This window comes from Ornithorhynchus anatinus, chromosome 1 (assembly GCF_004115215.2).
Source record: "Ornithorhynchus anatinus isolate Pmale09 chromosome 1, mOrnAna1.pri.v4, whole genome shotgun sequence".
Classification (NCBI taxonomy): Eukaryota; Metazoa; Chordata; class Mammalia; order Monotremata; family Ornithorhynchidae; genus Ornithorhynchus; species Ornithorhynchus anatinus.
This window is the reverse complement of record NC_041728.1, coordinates 170,197,221-170,214,505: the sequence shown is the minus strand read 5'-3', so window position 1 is coordinate 170,214,505 and position 17,285 is coordinate 170,197,221. Positions and strand designations below refer to the sequence as shown.

General features: G+C 46.5%; 1 protein-coding gene across 6 annotated transcripts in view; it reads right to left on the bottom strand.

Moving 5' to 3' along the window:
* ARMC8 (armadillo repeat containing 8) overlaps positions 1 to 17,285 on the bottom strand; it is a 98,698-nt gene that overhangs the window by 8,650 nt on the left and 72,763 nt on the right. For 5 of the 6 annotated variants that reach the window (XM_029068090.2, XM_029068105.2, XM_029068097.2 and 2 more), the window contains 6 exons: positions 15,539 to 15,631; positions 14,297 to 14,446; positions 12,769 to 12,864; positions 2,692 to 2,787; positions 622 to 694; positions 169 to 262 (listed from right to left, as the gene is read on the bottom strand). In XM_029068090.2, the coding sequence (XP_028923923.1) occupies positions 169 to 262; positions 622 to 694; positions 2,692 to 2,787; positions 12,769 to 12,864; positions 14,297 to 14,446; positions 15,539 to 15,631 (602 nt within the window). The remainder of the gene's footprint in view (positions 1 to 168; positions 263 to 621; positions 695 to 2,691; positions 2,788 to 12,768; positions 12,865 to 14,296; positions 14,447 to 15,538; positions 15,632 to 17,285) is intronic. The other variant, XM_029068116.2, reaches the window with a different exon arrangement.

Sequence of the window (17,285 nt, the reverse complement as noted above, 5' to 3'; positions counted from 1 at the left end):
AGGTTACAGTCACGCTAGCGTGAGCAGCATCACATGTTACCAACGACTTCTGGGAGACCGTGACCCTCACATTTAAGGGAGACCTGGGAGTACTGGAAAATCGGAAGCAGATCCAAATCCAAGACAATAATTTTCCCACACATTTTTTTTTTCTATTTTTATACTTACTTATCACAAAGATTGGAGTCTGGCGACTGACTCAGCTTATGCAGAATATCTACTATGCCGATATCTCGTAGTTTATCTTGACGTTCTTGTGAACCTAGAAGGTGAAATCTCAAAAATTACTGTAAGCGCTACTGATCGATCCATCCATCGATCGTGTTTACGATCGTGTTCAGGGAGAGACCAATACAACGACTTAACAGAGTTGGTAGACCCATTCCCTGCCCAAAACGAGCTGACCGGTGGATCCATTGAGGCAGATTTTTTTTTTTTTTTTTACCAAAACGAGAAGGAAAAACTTAATTACTAACTGGGCTTGAACATTAGGACCAGGATCTTCCCTTGCCAGAAAAGAGTTTTGTTCTGGGAGAGATATTTTCCCTATAAATGATAGATGGGACGAGCACGCGGGTTTGAATTGTCTTTGGGAAGAAAACCCTGGCAATTCTCTCTTACCTTCTTCTTCGTTCCATACGAGGTTTGATATACAAAACATGGCAGCGAGCTGAAGCTTAACATTTGAATGACCCTAGGGGCAAAAACAAAAATTGGAAACATCCCCCAATTAGGCCATTTTCCGCTTTACACCCGACCATTTTGAGTATCAAATTACCTGACTTTTCAAAGTGGTCTGCGTAGAGGTAGGGAATTCTACCCTCTAACTTACGGCTGCCCCGCTAACCTTCAGGTTATCAGGCAAGTCACACGCATGTTGGGCGGTGATTACCCATCAGAGAAGATGTAGTTAATAATAACGATAAAAAAACTTGTGGTATTTACTAACTGCTTACTCGGTGCCAAGTGCTGAGGAAGCCACACCATAATCGGGTCCCTCATGGGACTCCCAGGCTAAGTAGGAGGGAGAACAGGTATTGAATCTCCATTCTGCAGATGCAGTGAATGACTTGCCCAAGGCCACTCAGCAGGTCAGTGGCAGAGCTGGGATTAGACCCCAAGTCCTCTAACTCCAAGACTCGTGCTTTCTCCACTAGGCCACACTGTTCCTCTACCTTATTGAGTTAAGGGGAATCTATTTCCACAAACGAGTCACAGTGACAACTCCGTTTAACGTTTCAACTAATGGATGGACGCCGCATTCAATTTAAATTTATATTGGTGGAGTCCAGTTCTCCCAGGCCTTATTACTCCCTGGAAGTAGATTACGGCTCTGTGGGAGGAACGACGACGCCTTAAGATCACAGTGTGTTCCTGCACGATGTATGCAAGTGAACAGAATATTTCCCGATGCCAGGGTCGATCCATCAATCGATGGTAGTTATTGTTTGCTTACAGTGTGCAGAGCACTGTACTAAGCGCTAGGGAGAGACCAGTTTCCTGCCCACCAGGAGCTTACAGCCTAGAGGGTTAATATGGCAAATGTCTTGGATGTTAGCTTTTCGGGTATCTTCTCAAAGGGGAGGTAGATTCTGCTAAGTGGGAGGGTGTGGAAAAGGCTGTCCCTCCCATTTTGGCTGGATCAAGGGGTTAGGCAGAGCTGGAGGACACCTCCCCTGCGAGTAATTTACTTTTACACGATTTACCTTGTCCATTTCTTTCTATGTGTCCTCTTCCCTTTAGGCAAGGGTCTCCCATGGGCCCGGGGCCTGGCTTAATTCATTTCCATATCTATTCTCCCCAGTGAATGGCTGGTGTGTGACTGATTGATTTGGGAGCTGGGAGAGGAGGGAGGAACAGGGGATGGACAGTGGTGGCTTAGTGGGTGTTTCATGACCCTCGTGAACACACCCTGTTCCGCCAGGACTAGAACCAGACAGGGTTCTTCCGACAACAGGAGCCGGTCCCAATATGGCGTGCCGTGATGATGGAGGAAACCCGTCTTCTAGGCTTGTGAGCCCGTTGCTGGGTCGGGATTGCCTCCATTTGTGGCTGAACTATACTTTCCAAGCGCTCGGTACAGCGCCCTGCCCACAGTAAGCGCTCAATATATACGATCGAATGACACGGTGGTGCGTGTGCATGAGGCCTAAGCCAAGAAGTAAGCAGTGCAACTTGAGTTTTCCCTAAGAGCCCGGCCTTCCAGGGGAACTGGGTGTACTTCAAAGCTCAGGTCCGGGCAAGCCATCGTGGTAGGGGACGGGACAGATAACGGGAAGCCAGATAACGGGAAGCCCAGAAGCAGTCGCGGAAGAAGGTACGCGTACTCGGGGGCCTAGGCCCCGGGGCACCCGGGACCAGTTTCTGACTTCCCCTACTGCACGGTTGGAGATGGCGGCAAAGTGAAACCTTAGACTAGAAGGGAGTCTTGTTTTTAAAGAGCTTTTGGAAAACCTCTGGCCTAGAGGACTGCCCATCCTAGGACTGTAGAATTACATCTCGATTTTCTCTTCTACTGATCAGAGAGAAAAACGTACATATGAACATTTCGGTTTTTAATCGAACGGGTAGCTCTGAACTTATTTTATCCTGACTTTGGAAGGCTCGTGTTTGAAAAGTGGATGGTGGAGCAAGCTTCCTTCCAATGCTGCAAACACTGGCAAGCGCTTTCAGTGACTAAAACGCCCATACCATGTAATACTTAATTTTCTGCAAAATGTCATCATTGGTCATAATGAGTTCTTTTGCTGTCGTTCCATCCGCTATATTGGCTAGTATACATAATGTCTGAAAGAGAAAGAACAGATAGGTTTGGGCTTTTTTCAAGAACCGCTTTTCTTGAACCTCTGAATAATTCACTATGCGTGGAGCCTTAATTTCCAATTTAATTGTCATCCGCCTTGGCTAAGGCCCTGCTGAACGTTTTATGCGAAAATCAAGAGAGGAAACACAGCTTTATACCACAGGAAACCTAAAGAGTTACATGGCAAAAAAATCACCGTAAAAGTTGTGATACACACTTAAATTTTTCTTCTAAAATTGCCATCTCTCAGCCTTTCATGCTATCGTAGGAAAGAAATCAATCGCCTGTTAAAATCAATTTCCATAGTATCATCTGATTCTCTTAAGTGCTAACCTAGGTGCGTGATTCTTTCAGGTTGTTGGTAGCTGACAAACATTGGTAAATTCTGTGTTCTTTTTTTAAAAAATGGGATCTGTTAAGCGCCTACTACATGTTGAACACTGTTCTAAGCGCTGGGGAAGACCCAAGTTGGACAGACACGGTCCTTGTCCTGCATGGGGCTTCCGGTCTAAGTAGGAGGGAGAACAGGAGAACTGAGGTCCAAAGAAATGATTTGCCCAAGGTCACGCAGAAAGCATCTGGCAGAGCTAGGATTAAAACTCAGGTCCCTCCCAGGTCTGGCCTCTAGTCCGCTAGGCCACGCCGCTGCTCGTCCCTTCCCACAAATCCTCCCGGCACCGTGGCTTTCCCCATAATGAGGCAATCAGTGGTATCTACTGAGCGTTTATCGTGCACAGAACACTGGACTAAGCACTTGGGACCATCGAGTTGATAAGACGCGATCCCCGCCCACAAGGAGCTCACGGTCCGGTGGCAACTGTTGCCAGGGTCCAGCTCTTCCACCCTCCACTACGACGCAAGTCTTCCTTGCCCGTCTACCCTTGCCGGACTTACGGCTTTCCTTTCACTCGCTTGCCTGCCTGCAAGCTCCGGTCCTCCCCCCGAATCCAGCACTACCGCTGCCCATGCCAGATCCATCAAGGTTGCCGGATTCTCCCGGGCATCCAATCCTACCACCGAAGAGGCAGCGGGGCGGAGATCGGGCCACCTACTAAGTCCAGCTCCTTCCCTTGAAGATGGGGTCGTTCTCGGTCTCCCCGTCTCCTGCCACTCCTCTGCTGCCAGCCTTGCTCGTAGTGTGACAGAGACTCACTTGCTCAACTCCTAAGACTTGGGATTTCCATCGAGACGAATGAAACGGAGACGGGCCGAACGGCCAATTCCATGGGACGAGGGGATTTCTGGCCAGGAGGAGAGGGCGCAGTCTTCGCCCCAGCCCCGGACGAGCTCCGCTTCCCAGAGCGGTGGGGGGCCGCCAAGACCCCGAATCTAACCTGCTCCTCACCGGAGCCTTTCTACCACTCCACAAGCACTGTCCCGGTTGCTCCCCACACTGAAGTCCTTCCCCCTTTCTACCCCACAGTCCAAATGAGAGGTCGGTGTCTCTGGCTGCGCGATGAACGACTACGCTCTTCTCTGGGAATAGCACTTTATGAGCTTCGGAACTGCTCTCAACCGACTGGGAACTGGAACCCCAATTGGAGGGGGAATTGGGGATCCCACGAGGCAAACCAAAGCTCCCTACTGTTCCTCCTCCCTACCTTGAAAGAAAATACCCGATGCTTCTTTTCAGTTGGCAAGGGGAACTGGGGCAACGTACCAATAAATGATACGGAGGAGAGAGGGGGCTTTTCCCGTTACCAATAAACTAAATTCTAAATCTGGGGTACCCTACCATTAACGGGGAAAGGGGCGAATAAGGAAAGACGACCGAATTGTACTTTTCAAGCGCTCAGTACAGTGCTCAGCACAGAGTAAGCGCTCAATAAATACAATTGAATGGATGAATGACTAATTGCTGAGACAGTTGAAGGTATGATAGAAAAGTGAAAATATTTAGCTCGGCTAAGGATTCTTCCTCCTTCCCATCAGTGTCCTCTGCCCAAGCTCATGCCGGGATGGCATGAAAAGTTTCCACGGCAGACGGAAGAGCCAAACAGCTCTTCCCGGCATCTCCACGCTGGAAGCAAGAAGGAGAGAGTCGGCGGAGTGTCCGACACCCAGCCAGAGAAAAGCGTCATCTCGTTAGAATGGCAACGACTCCGGCTTTTCTCATACGAAAGGGTTTCCGAGTTGGGTGCTTCTGTGAGGTCAGCGTTACTTTAGACACCTCTAGAAGCAAAGAACGGGAATTAAGAAAGAATTACTTACTGAAATTGTTTTTTTTTTCCCCCAGTCCTCTTCTTCCCTCATGTTACAATAGAAAGATTCAAAACAGCAAGATTTATAATAACTCCACCTACCAGGAAGCAAGGAGGCAAAAAAGACAATCACAGGTGGTAACCTCGTCCAGCTCCAACCAATTTCCATCAGATTACAATGCAGAAAAATCAAGAAAGGAGGAGAGAGATTGAGGTAGACAGGAAAGGAGGTGAAGTAGCATGTACTTGTGGGGAGAGGAGGAAGGATTTAGAAAAAAAAGAGGCTACAATGAGCAATTACCAACGAGTAATTTTTTTCTTGCTGAATACGCTCTCTTCTCCCATCCTACAATAGGATGCAGCTGGAACAGCAAGCAGACTTGACCAGGGAGAATGGAAATAATGAAAGATGGGGATCCTCCCAAGACGAGACCACAGATACCTATTTCCTGGGGCTGGACTACAATTCCCTTACCCAGAACACAGCATAGGAGTCAGATTCGGTCACGGGTTTTAGGGGGTTTGAATGACATCGAGTCGACACTTAAAGGGATCGTGGATGCAGTGATTTCCTTAGAGTCCTTATGGAAGGGAGAAGCAGTGTGGCTCAGTGGCAAGAGCCTGGGCTTGGGAGTCAGAAGTCATGAGTTCTAATCCGACACTTGTCTGCTGGGTGACTCTGGACATCCCTCTGCTCCCTCTCCTCCCTTCCCCCCTTCACCTCCCCTCAGCTAAGCCTCCTTTTCCTCTGCTCCTCTCCCTCTTCTTTCCCCCTCCCCTCAGCATGTGCTCATTTGCTCATTTGTATATATTTTTATTACCCTATTTATTTTGTTAATGAGGTGTACAATCCCCTGATTCTATTTATTGTGATTATGCTGCCTTGTTTTTGTCTGTCTCCCCTGATTAGACTGTGAGCATGTCATTGGGTGGGGATTGTTGCCAAATTGTACAATCCAAGCGTTTAGTACAGTGCTCTGCACATAGTAAGCACTCAATAAATACTATTGAATGAATGAATGTCACTTCACTTCTCTGTGCCTCACTACCTCATCTTTAAAAGGGGGATGAAGACTGTGAGCCCCATGTGGGTCAACCTGATTACTCTGTATCTACTCCAGTGCTTAGCACAGTGCTTGGCACATAGTAAGCGCTTAACAAATACCATCATCATCATCATCATTATTTTTATTTAACTGGTTGTAGCACAAGTGTTGCAGGGAGGCAGATGCCGCCCAGGGCTGGATGCTTCCGCGGAAGGGAAGGCCCCGGAGCTGAAAATGCAGGACAGTCGACTGCCAAGAAAGCACGAAAGCTTGGGGGGGCCCCCCCAATATGTGTCGGGGGAAGAAGAACTTTACAGGGTGGGTCGGTCACCAATTCAAGTGCCGAACTGGAATATCCTGCACATGCAAACCAGCGCAGGATTTAGCTTCGGCCAGTTGTTATGATTATCATTATTGTCATTATTATTATATTTGTTAAGCACCTCTTATGGGTCAAGCACTGTTAATAATAATAGTAATAATAATTGTGGGGCTTGTTAAGTGCTTACTATGTGCTAGGTACCGTACTAAGAGCTGGGGTGGATACAGTCTGGTCCCACACAGGGCTCACAGTCTCAATCCCCATTTTACAGATGAGGGAACTGAGGCACACAGAAGTGAAGCGCACTGTTCTAAGCGCTGGGGTAGATACAACTTTATCGGGTCGGATGGGCACAGTCCCTGTCCCACAGTCTTGTAACTGTGACAGTCTTGTAACAGTCTTTACGAGTTGCGGGCGATGCTTCCCCAAAAGTGATCTGACAGCAGCGGGCCAGGGTGATGGAGTTTTATTAAGCACTCGGGAGAGTACAATCCAACAGAATTAGTGGATGCGTTCTCTGCCCACAACGAGCTTCCAGTCTAGAGGACTTTAGTGGACTAGACTGGAGTTGAGGCTACGGTCCAGCGGACTCCAGTCAGGAACCACCGATGAACAATAATAACGAAGACGGTGTTTGTTAAGCGCCTACTATATGCCAGGCACTGTACTAAGCGCTAGGGTGGATACGAGCAAATCGGGTTGGACACAGTCCCTTGTCCCATGTGGGGCTCACAGTCTCGCTCCCCATTTTACAGATGAGGTAATAATAATAATACTGATGGTATCTTTTAAGCGCTTACTATGTGCCAAGCACTGTTCTAAGCGCTGGGGGAGATACAAGGTCATCAGGTTGTCGCACGTGGGGCTCGCAGTCTTTACTCTCATTTAACAGATGAGGGAACTGAGGCCCAGAGCGGTTAAGTGACTTGCCCAGAGTCACACAGATGACAAGTGGCAGTGGCAGGATTCGAACTCATGACCTCTGCACAGAGAAGTGAAGCGACTTGCCCAAGGTTTCAGAACAGAAAAGGGGAAGAGCCGGGATGAGAACCCGTGACCTTCTGAGTCCCAGGCCCGTGCTCTATCCTCTACGCCGTGCTGCTTCTCAACAAGCACTGAGTACGGTGCTCAACACACGGTAAACTCTCAATAAATACCACTGATCGGTGAGCCTTGGTCCTGAGGTTTCAGGCCTAAAAACCGGCACGGAGAGATTGATTAAAATGCTAATTATTTGGGCGATGCCGCTCAAATGTCCTCCTTCCTGCTGGTTAACGCTGCTCCTAGGGGATGGGGTACAGTAGATTGCCGAGCGCCTAAATCCTCTTTACCCAACTGAGTCGACTACGGGCCGAACCGGTCTCCCGATTCCCAGAGCAATAATGTAAGCTCAGTGTGGGCAGGGAATGCGTCTTGCCGATTGTGGTACCGTACTCTCCCAAACACTTAGTACAATGCTCTGCACACAGTAATCGCTCAATAAATACAATCGACGGACCAAAAGCAGCGCTGACGGGCTGAGGCGCGAGGAGATGAAAGCGGAACCTTCTGTGGACAAAGACACCTTATCTCGAGGCAGATCCTCTGCTGGCCAAAGGGTCCACGGGGCTACGTCTTTAGGCTGAGCCTGCTTGGGCTAAGACAGCTTCTTCTCCCGTGTTGGGAAGAGAAAACAGTCAGCTCCGGTACTGCGAGGAGAGTCGGTCGGGTCCACGGGGTTTTAAAAAAAAGTTTTTTCCCCCCAAAGTACTTGTTAAGCACCTACTCTCTGCCAGGCACTGTCCTAAGCGCCGGGGTAGATACGAACTAATTCGATTGGACACGGTCCGTGTCCCACATGGGGCTCACAGTCTTAACCCCCACTGTGCAGATGAGGGAACAGAGGCACAGAGAAGTGAAGCAACTTGCCCCAAGTCACTGGGCAGACGAGTGGCGGAGCCGGGATTAGAACCCAGCTCCTTCTGCCACCTAGGCCTGGGTTCTATTCACCAGGTCAGGCTGTTTCTCTGCCAGGTATTTTGACTTTTTTTTTTCTTTTTACAGTATCTGTTAAACGCTTACTGTGGGTCAAACACTGTTCAAATCACTGCTGAAGGTACAAGTTAATTATGTTTGACACCATCCCTATCCCACATGGTCTAAATACTTGTGGAGAGGCATCATTTGGAAATAGGTCAGGCCCACACGTCAAAGCAGGAACAGAGCAGTCGGGAGACCACGGGCCACAGTTGGTTAGCACATGATTTCACCTTGCCCTCCCCCGTTCTTTATGGGGTTTTCTCGGTGGTATTTTTTTAAGCACTTGCTATGTGACAAGCACTGTTCTAAGTACTGAGGTAGATGCGAGGTAATCAGGTCGGACACAGTCCGTGTTCCACGTGGGGCTCCAAGTCTAAGTAGTGAGGGGGGCAGATATTGAATCCCCATTTTGCGGTTGAATATCCTGAGGCGCAGAGAAGTTACGTGACTTGCCCAAGGTCACAAGGCAAGCAACTGGCCCAGTCGGGATTAGAACCCAGGTTCTCTGGCTCCCAGACCTGGGCTCTTTCCATTAGGACATATCGTTTCCCTCCTTCTTCTTCCCCCATGAGCCCGTTAATGGGCAAGGATTGCCTCTATCTGTTGCCGAATTGTACATTCCAAGCGCTTAGTACAGTGCTCTGCACATAGTAAGTGCTCAATAAATACTATTGAATAAATGAATGAATATTCCAAAGGAGAGGTTTTCTAAAAAACACTCTGAGCCTTTTGGACAAAAGATACTATGGGGCTCTAGATAATAATAATTATGGTATTTGGTAAGCACTTACGATTTACCAAGCACTGTTCTAAGCGCTGGGGGAGATATATGCTAATCAGGTTGGACATAGTCCCTGTCCCACATGGGGCTCTCAGTCTCAATCCCCATTTTACGGATGAGGTAACAGGCACAGAGAAGTTAAGTGACCTGCCCAAGGTCACACAGCAGACAACTGGGATTAGAACGCATGACCTCTGACTCCCAAGCCTGTGCTCCTGTCACTAGACCAGGCTGCTTTTGATAAATAAATGATATGCAGCCAACAAATTAACACTCCACCCCAGCTCTCTCAGTTAAATACCAGGTGCAAAATAATTCACTTGTTTCTGGGAAACAAAAAAAAACGACAAAACCAGAAAAACTTGGAAAGGAGGGCTATTACATGTCAAGACGTAAGATGGGGGGAGACGGATCGAAAAATTGAGGTTTCCAATTTGACTACGGGTGAGATTCCACGACTCCTTCTCTCCTCCCCTCCAAAGAAACCATCTGGTCAGGGTTCCAACTGCGAGGGAATGAGAGAGATGGCCAGGGCGGCCAAGGGCCACGGAGGATGGGACAGGCCATTATCTCCTGGGCAACTAGCAACCGGTATTTTCAACAATTAATAAGTGGCCACAGACAAGTGCTCCCAACGGGGTCACTTCTTCCCAATTTCATGTTGTTGCTTCCTGTTTTTCTGGTGCAATTTCCTTCAGATTAGGAACTCGAAAGCAAAGAGGGAGAAACTGTTAATTGAAGACCAGGAAAGAGACTTTGGCTGCCGGGAAAAAGTGGCAAAGGAGACTGAAGAGAAAGTGGGTAGAGCTGGCTGTTTATACCACCTGTATCTGCCTTTGCTCCGGCCCCCGCCTCACGCGATTGCTGGAGGGCAAGCGGCTACTTAACGACTGCTGCTTTGGATTTTTCCGTTATAGGATGTGGGAAGGCGGGTACTTTGGACAGCATTCCACATTCCTTGCTCTTTTCCTCATGGGCGGCTCCTTCCCTCCCCCCTCCGTGGCACTCCGTCCTCTCATCTTCCCGAACCCCGCTGAAGGAACTGGCGCGGCTGAGGGAAAAAGCGAGTTACAGCGGCATGATCCGAAAGAGATAGCTTTACCCCCTGAAACGGAAGATACGCACAACCTTCCAGGTAGATTAGGTGACATCACGTCAATTGCTCTGTGCTTATCTAGGGAGTTTAAGGAAACGGGGCTTTCTGAAAGAGGTAAAACTAAGGAAAACGTGCATGTCCGTTCAGGAGAGGGCTAAAAACCTGCCCGAGAAGTCAATCGATCAATCAGTCAATCAATCAAACCAACATCCAGCTGTAGCCCAAAGAACGGAGGTAGGCGGCCCTTTCCAACGCCTCTCCCGTGAGCCGAAGCGAAGTCAGCAGACCGGGAAATCTCTCTTAGGCTCCATCTGGGTTTTCAAGTCATTGAACTCAGCCAGGGAAGCACACGCGTACCACACCTGGCTTACAATTCCCCCTGTTACTTGTGAGGTGGTTTTCAGATTCCAGAAGCCAAGCCTGGACCCCATCCTTCAAATATTCCTATCAGTGACCCACGGTGACTCAAATGTTACTTCATTCAATCAAACATTCATTCAATGCTACTGAGCGCTTACTGTGCGCAAAACACTGTACTGAGAGCTTGGGGGAGTACAGTATAACAACAGACACATTCCCTGCCCACCACGAGCTCATGTTTTAGGGATACCTGACCTAAGCTCTCAATAAATACAACTGACTGAGCCTGGGAGAAGGGGCCAGGGCTGGTTAGGCTCCATGTCCCAGAGGGTCCACAGGGTCTGTAGCAAATGTCTGAGGAAAGGCTGCTCCTGGCTACAGCGTCGGGGCAAGAGTGACTCAAACGGAGAATAACAGAAATGATAATGATAATATTTGTTAAACGCTTACTCAAAAAACCTAATAGGGGAATATTGCCCCCCAGCCCCGGCAAAATAGGAGGTAAGTCAATTAAACTTCTTTTAGGCCTCAGGTTGATGGGACAATAATTCCCACAGCTCTGACTCAATCATGTTAGTGAAATTAAGGTCCACCTGAATTCTCGACAGCTGAATTTCTACAGAAAATCAACTCACCGAAGCAGAAGGCATGCACAGCGACGTTGGGAGGAAGTATTTTGGGACTCGAGATAATGTGAACCCTGAGGTCCCTGACCTTATTGAAGGAAGCCTTGTTTCCTTATTGGAAATGGGATATTATAAAGCGGGCATACGATGCTAGATACGTAGAATTTTAGAACGATAGACCAACAGGGATCTCAGGGATAATCTGAACTACCCAACACAAAACCCAACTGCCTTCCTCAAATCAGAAGAGGGGGTGCTTCCAATCCAGATTTTGGCTTAAAAAGTCTTTCCCCTCTTGGTTTTAAACTTATCGGTATGACTTTCTTCCAGATTACATTGTAAAGTCCTTCTGGGAAGAGAAGGGTCTTCTCCATCTACTGTCCTCTTCCAAGTGCCCTCCACAACGCAGACACTCAAAACGTACTCTTGATTTTCAAATGGATAGAACGCTTAGGATTTTTCCAATTTTAGGTGGACTGTGTTAGGGAGGGTTAAATAGTGGATCTGAAGTTAGGCAAAAGTGATCTGTGCTCTCTGTCCTGAGGGGCAGCCACATTCCCCTTATTCATTTTCTCCTTGAACCGTGCACTGACAGCGTATATCCCCTCCAAGCACCCCAGACTCAAGCACCCGTTTTCTCACCCGGCTCTCATGAGCACACTAAATCTGAGGCAATCGTCTAAGGACGAACGAGCGGCTGAGATCTTCCGGTGATGTTAAATCTTTGAATCTTCGATAAGATACGTACCATACAAAAGCTAAGGCAGGGATAAAGACACACGTTACATCAGAAAAAAATCCTTCGGGAGTTCAGGCGTCTGTAACACTGTCATCCTTCAGTGCCGTCGGGTCTGTCTTTCTACGCTAGCAGAGTTCCGCCGAAATATCTCGGAGGGTGGGGGTGGAAGAAAGCAGAAGAGCAGGAGGCATTTGGGAGAAGGCCGGGTCCTGGGCCAAAGGGATGTTTCGGGGTGAGGGCTGCAGAGGTGGGTGAAGTTGGGGAGAGGAAGGCAAGAGCTGAAAGGGGGTCCTGGGGAAAGGAAGGAATAAAGGGGAACGAACAGAAACTCTCTCCACGGAGACCACCGCATCCCAGGGAGCTCTGAGGAGTTTGAAGGGAGCCTGCCTTTCTGGCTACGTGTTTCAGAGTGAGGGAGTTGTCTTTGGTTTGGGACCAGGGTATTGACTCGGGAAGATGAGGCCAGTGAGCCCAACCGGAGGGTTTTTACCAGTTAGGAAGTGGGCGGGGAGAATGTCTGAAGAAAGAAGCAAAAAAGGTCTCTGTGAGCAGGGGGCCAGGGCAGGGAACGTGTCTGAAAATGTGCTGTTTCTCTTCAATTTCTGCCTTTCTCCCTAACCACACCCCACTTCCTTTTCTTGGCACTGAAGACCAGCTCCCTTCTCTGCTCTCCTTAATCCTCAGCCTTCTAGACGAGGTCAGTGAGACCTCTGAACTGCATTGCTGCTTTTGGTTCCCAAACACAATACACCCCATGAAGAAAAGTAACATGTACCTGTTCTTTGACCTCTATATTATGCTCTCCTTCCAGAATGAGTGTGACAGCTTGCATGATTTGCTTGCCATGAGTGCTCATTATCTTGTCTATGTGCTGCAAAAGCAATGTGGAATTCACAGTTAGAATTCTCTGTCTTGATAAGAATTGAGGCACTGAACGATTATGTACATCCTATGTGCTGAGTGCTGGAGCAGAGACAAAGATATTAACAATAATAATAATAATGGTATTTATTAAGTGCTTACTATGTGCTAGGTACTGTGCTAAGTTTGGGAAACTGCAAAGGCAACGAATGCTGTATTTTGATAGCTTCCATCAGTCCAGTTTTCTTGCCATCCTATTCTACTTTCTTTCAAATTAACAACAGGAGTGAAGGTGCGTGACTTGTTACGGTTCCTTCTATTCTCTTATACAAGCAGATTGGGTTGGACGCAGTCCTTGTCCCACCTGGGGCCCATGGTGTTAATCCCCATTTTACAGATGAGGTCACTGAGGCACAGAGAAGTTAAGTGACTTGCCCAAAATCACACAGCAGACAAGTGCCAAATCTGGGATTAGAGCCCATGACCTTCTGACCCCCAAGCCCATGCTCTATCCACTACACTGTATTATTATTATTAGATTGGGCAAAATCCCCATCTTACATTGGGCTCACAATTTCTCTCATCCCCATTTTAGAGTCGAGGAAACTGAGACTTAGAAGCAGTTTGTCCTACTTGCAAGAGCACAGACTTTGAGCTGGTTGTTGGGCAGGGACTGTCTCTATCTGTTGCCGAATTATGCGCTCCAAGCACTTAGTACAGTGCCCTGCACACAGTAAGTGGTCAATAAATACAATTGAATGAATGAATGAATGAGACCCAGAGAGGTTAAGTGAGTTCCAGGGTAGGCCAGTGGCCAAGCCAGGACCATGATGATAATAATAATAATAATAATAATGATAATAATGGCATTTGTTAAGCACTTACTATGTACCAGGCACAGTACTAAGCGCTAGGGTGGAAACGAGCAAATCAGGTTGGACACAGTCTGTGTCTCTTGTGGGGCTCACAGTCTCAATCCCCATTTTACAGATGAGATCACTGAGGCACAGGAGAAGCTAAGTGACTTGCCCAAGGTCATGCAGCAGACAGGTGCTACTGCACTAAGTCAAGCGGTCGGCCCGGCTCAGAAAGAAGCTCAGAACTCTGGAGAAACGGTCAAGGGAGTCCAGAGCGATTCAAGGCATCACTACAAGTTTGTGAAACCACGAAGGTAACGGATGCCATTCCTATATTTTGATAGCTTCCCTCAATCCAGTTTTCTTGCCAACCTATTCTACTTTCAAATTAACAACCGGAGTGAAGGCGCGTGCCTTACTATGGTTCCTCCTACTGTCTTATTCAACAATAGACATATTCAACAGACATATTCTCCCGCAAGCTAGTGAATAATCTTTGACATTTATCTGTAAGGATGACTTACTAATAATGACGTCTTAAGGACTGAGATGGGAATTCTGGGAAGCCTTGGAGGCTTTACTTACTGGACGAGTAGATAGGAGATTTCTCAGCAGTCCCAATGTCTTCATTAATACATTCACATCTGAATCTGAGAGTAATCGGAATAACTGCTCTGTACTCAAGCCTCGCAAGATATCGGCCTTGATTTTCTGTTCCGCTTGAAATGCCATATTCTGTAAGATTCAATGATTAGTCGGTTTAGCGTGTTTATTTTGCCCTTCATTTTGCTTAAAGGGATTGATCATGTTTTTTTTTGCAGCAGGAATAAAGTGTTCCAGCATCCTAATTGTGGCAGGAGCTTTACTAAATTTTGAGACTCAGTTTTAAAGCCTTGCACATTTGACAAGTGAGCAATATCTTCCACATTCTGGACAGGGACTCAACTTCTCCCTGTTTTATGATTTCCTCCTTTTATTTGATTTTTATTACTACTTGACACCAGCAAAAATCAACTTATCACTTTCAAACCCACCTTTAGGGGAATACATTTTCATTCTTAGAAATTTCTGGAAACACGGAGGTTGCCAGCTCTGCGTTTCAGTATATTATCAGGTGTAACACGACCAGCAACGTGCCCACATGTTCCGCAGTTTCAAATAAATACCAGCTGGTGATATTCGTACACGGTTTCATTTTATAAAGGCATGGCTAGACTGTACCATTCTACGGAACTTCCAGGCCTTATCCAGTTTAATTTTTGAACAGGAAAATAAGGGAACGGTACCTAGTCCTTACAAGCCCTGTCCAAAATGTATTTCCATAAGAGATATACACTCGGTTGGGAATGGGGAAAAAAACAGAGAGAATAGGAAGAAGCAAAGAGAAGGGCTGAGGTCTGAAGGTATTGGAAGAAAAAAGGAAAGAGGCTGAGGTCTGAAGTGATACCCATTTTAAGACAAAGGAAGGAGCCTGCACTCTTGTGGTTTCTTTAAAAGGGACTTTTTCAAAATCTCAAAGATTTAAGTAGCAACTCAGAGGTATAAAGTGATGGCACCATTCTTCACAATAACCCTATGACTTGTGAGCTTCCATGCTGTCTCACCTTAACACCTTTCCTCTCCCCTCCACCTCCCCAAAGGCTAATCTGGAATCCAAAGTGCAGAATGACTAAGTGACTAGCCCAAGTCAGCCACAGACCTGGAAACCGATTCACGGCCCTTCGGGGCCCCAGAGTGTCATTCTGGTTATAGAACCAAGGTGTTTCTCTGCTGAAAAAAGGAAGTGATTTTAAAAAAAAAGTGCCATTTCTGATGGTAAGAACTTACCATTAAAGCCCATATGCCATTCACTCGCAGAGCAGGATTTTCACTTTGGGTTAACCCACATAGTAGTTCTATGGCTCCGGATTCCAAAATAGGCTATAATAGGAAAAGAAGAAAATGTAGCATCAGGATCATGCTATTGTACTTACTAACCGGTTTAAAAATATATTCTACCTCATATAATCTTTCTCCACCCCCACCCAGTGAAGATACACGGATTCTCAGCTCTATGAAGTAGCTTTACGATTTCCTCCGAGCCCGAGGAACAATCACAGCAATTACGGTTATTTGTCAAGCCCGTACTACGTGCCAAGCACTGCTCTAAGAGCTGGGGTGGGGACATTACCTATGTCTATTACTCTATCAGTTTGGAAAAATTTCCGGTCCCACATGGGGCTTCCAGACTAGCTTGGAGGGAGTGGGATTTAATCCTTATTTTACAGGTGAGGAAGCTGAGGCACAGAGCAGCAAGGGACCTGCCCACGGTCACAGCGGACAAGTGGCGGAGCCGAGATTAGAACCCAGGTCCTCAGACTCCCAGGCCTGTCCTCTTTCCACTGGGCCATGCAAGGAATAATTGTTTGCTTCTTGAGTCTTAACTCGTTCCCTTTCAAGAGTGGAATCAATCACCCAGTCCTTTCTCAAGTCCCTGATTGTCTGTTTTGTTCTTGAAGGCTGGCCCAGTAGTTTGGGAGTAGGCTGTTACTATTACTGGATCTTGGCAGAAGAGGTTTCTTTTACCTTTTTCAGAAATAACTATCACCATTCCCTTGCTCCAATTTGAGTGTTTGGGGAATGTATGCTGTGGATTTAATGTGGCCCTTACCACATTTAGTACTTCTCAATTATCACCTTGAAGTTCACAACTAAAGGATGAATATTTGGAGCCTCATACGCAGAATATAGCAAGAATGGTACCCTAATAACTAAAATGGGTTACTGAGGTTCACGATCAAAAGGATGCAAAACACACTTCCTCCCAAAAGCTGCAAGAATACTGTCATTTTTACTATTATAAACTTTAAGAAAATAATTTTGAGCGGCCTGCCAAACTATTTTTCAACCTTATTGGGCACGTTGGGGTTCACCTACCAGAAAAATGGTTTGGTTTAACTAATTCCTGATTATAAAGGCTTTAAAAACTAAAGTCTATTGTAACTACCAGTGTTTTTACATCTTGGAAGTGAGAATAAACTTTCAAATAACATTGTAAATAACATTGGAAACATTGTAAAGCTTGTAATAAATTATAATGAATTAAAAATATACAAAGATACAAATTAAAAAAGTAGGAATTGATTCTAATGCTTGAACTGTGGCCAGTTTAAAGTTAAGAACTTTAAGTGAACAATTTCTATGCTAGTTGAGCTATTTGACCAAAAAAGAAAAAAGGGATCTTTTCAATGAAAAAATATGAAAGAAAGAAATTTGATTCTTAGGCAAGGAAGACTTTGCCCCTCAAAGAAAATGATGCTGCTGCACAAGCAGCTTCTAAATATTCAGAGCTTCGGTGTAGACGTGAATTACAGAACAAACCTAAAATACTATTGAATGAATTTTTTTGAGGTGAGAACTTTATTTTGGCTTGAAGTTTAAACTTACACAGGTTATAACTAACTAATTAGAACGGAAAGAGTGGAAAACAGCTAACTCAGATGGCCAGAGAAAACCATGGTGAGTCCTGGTTCCTTAGTTGGTAAGGAATATCCATCAGAGTACAGAAAAGTGAGGAACCAGTCAATCAGAAATA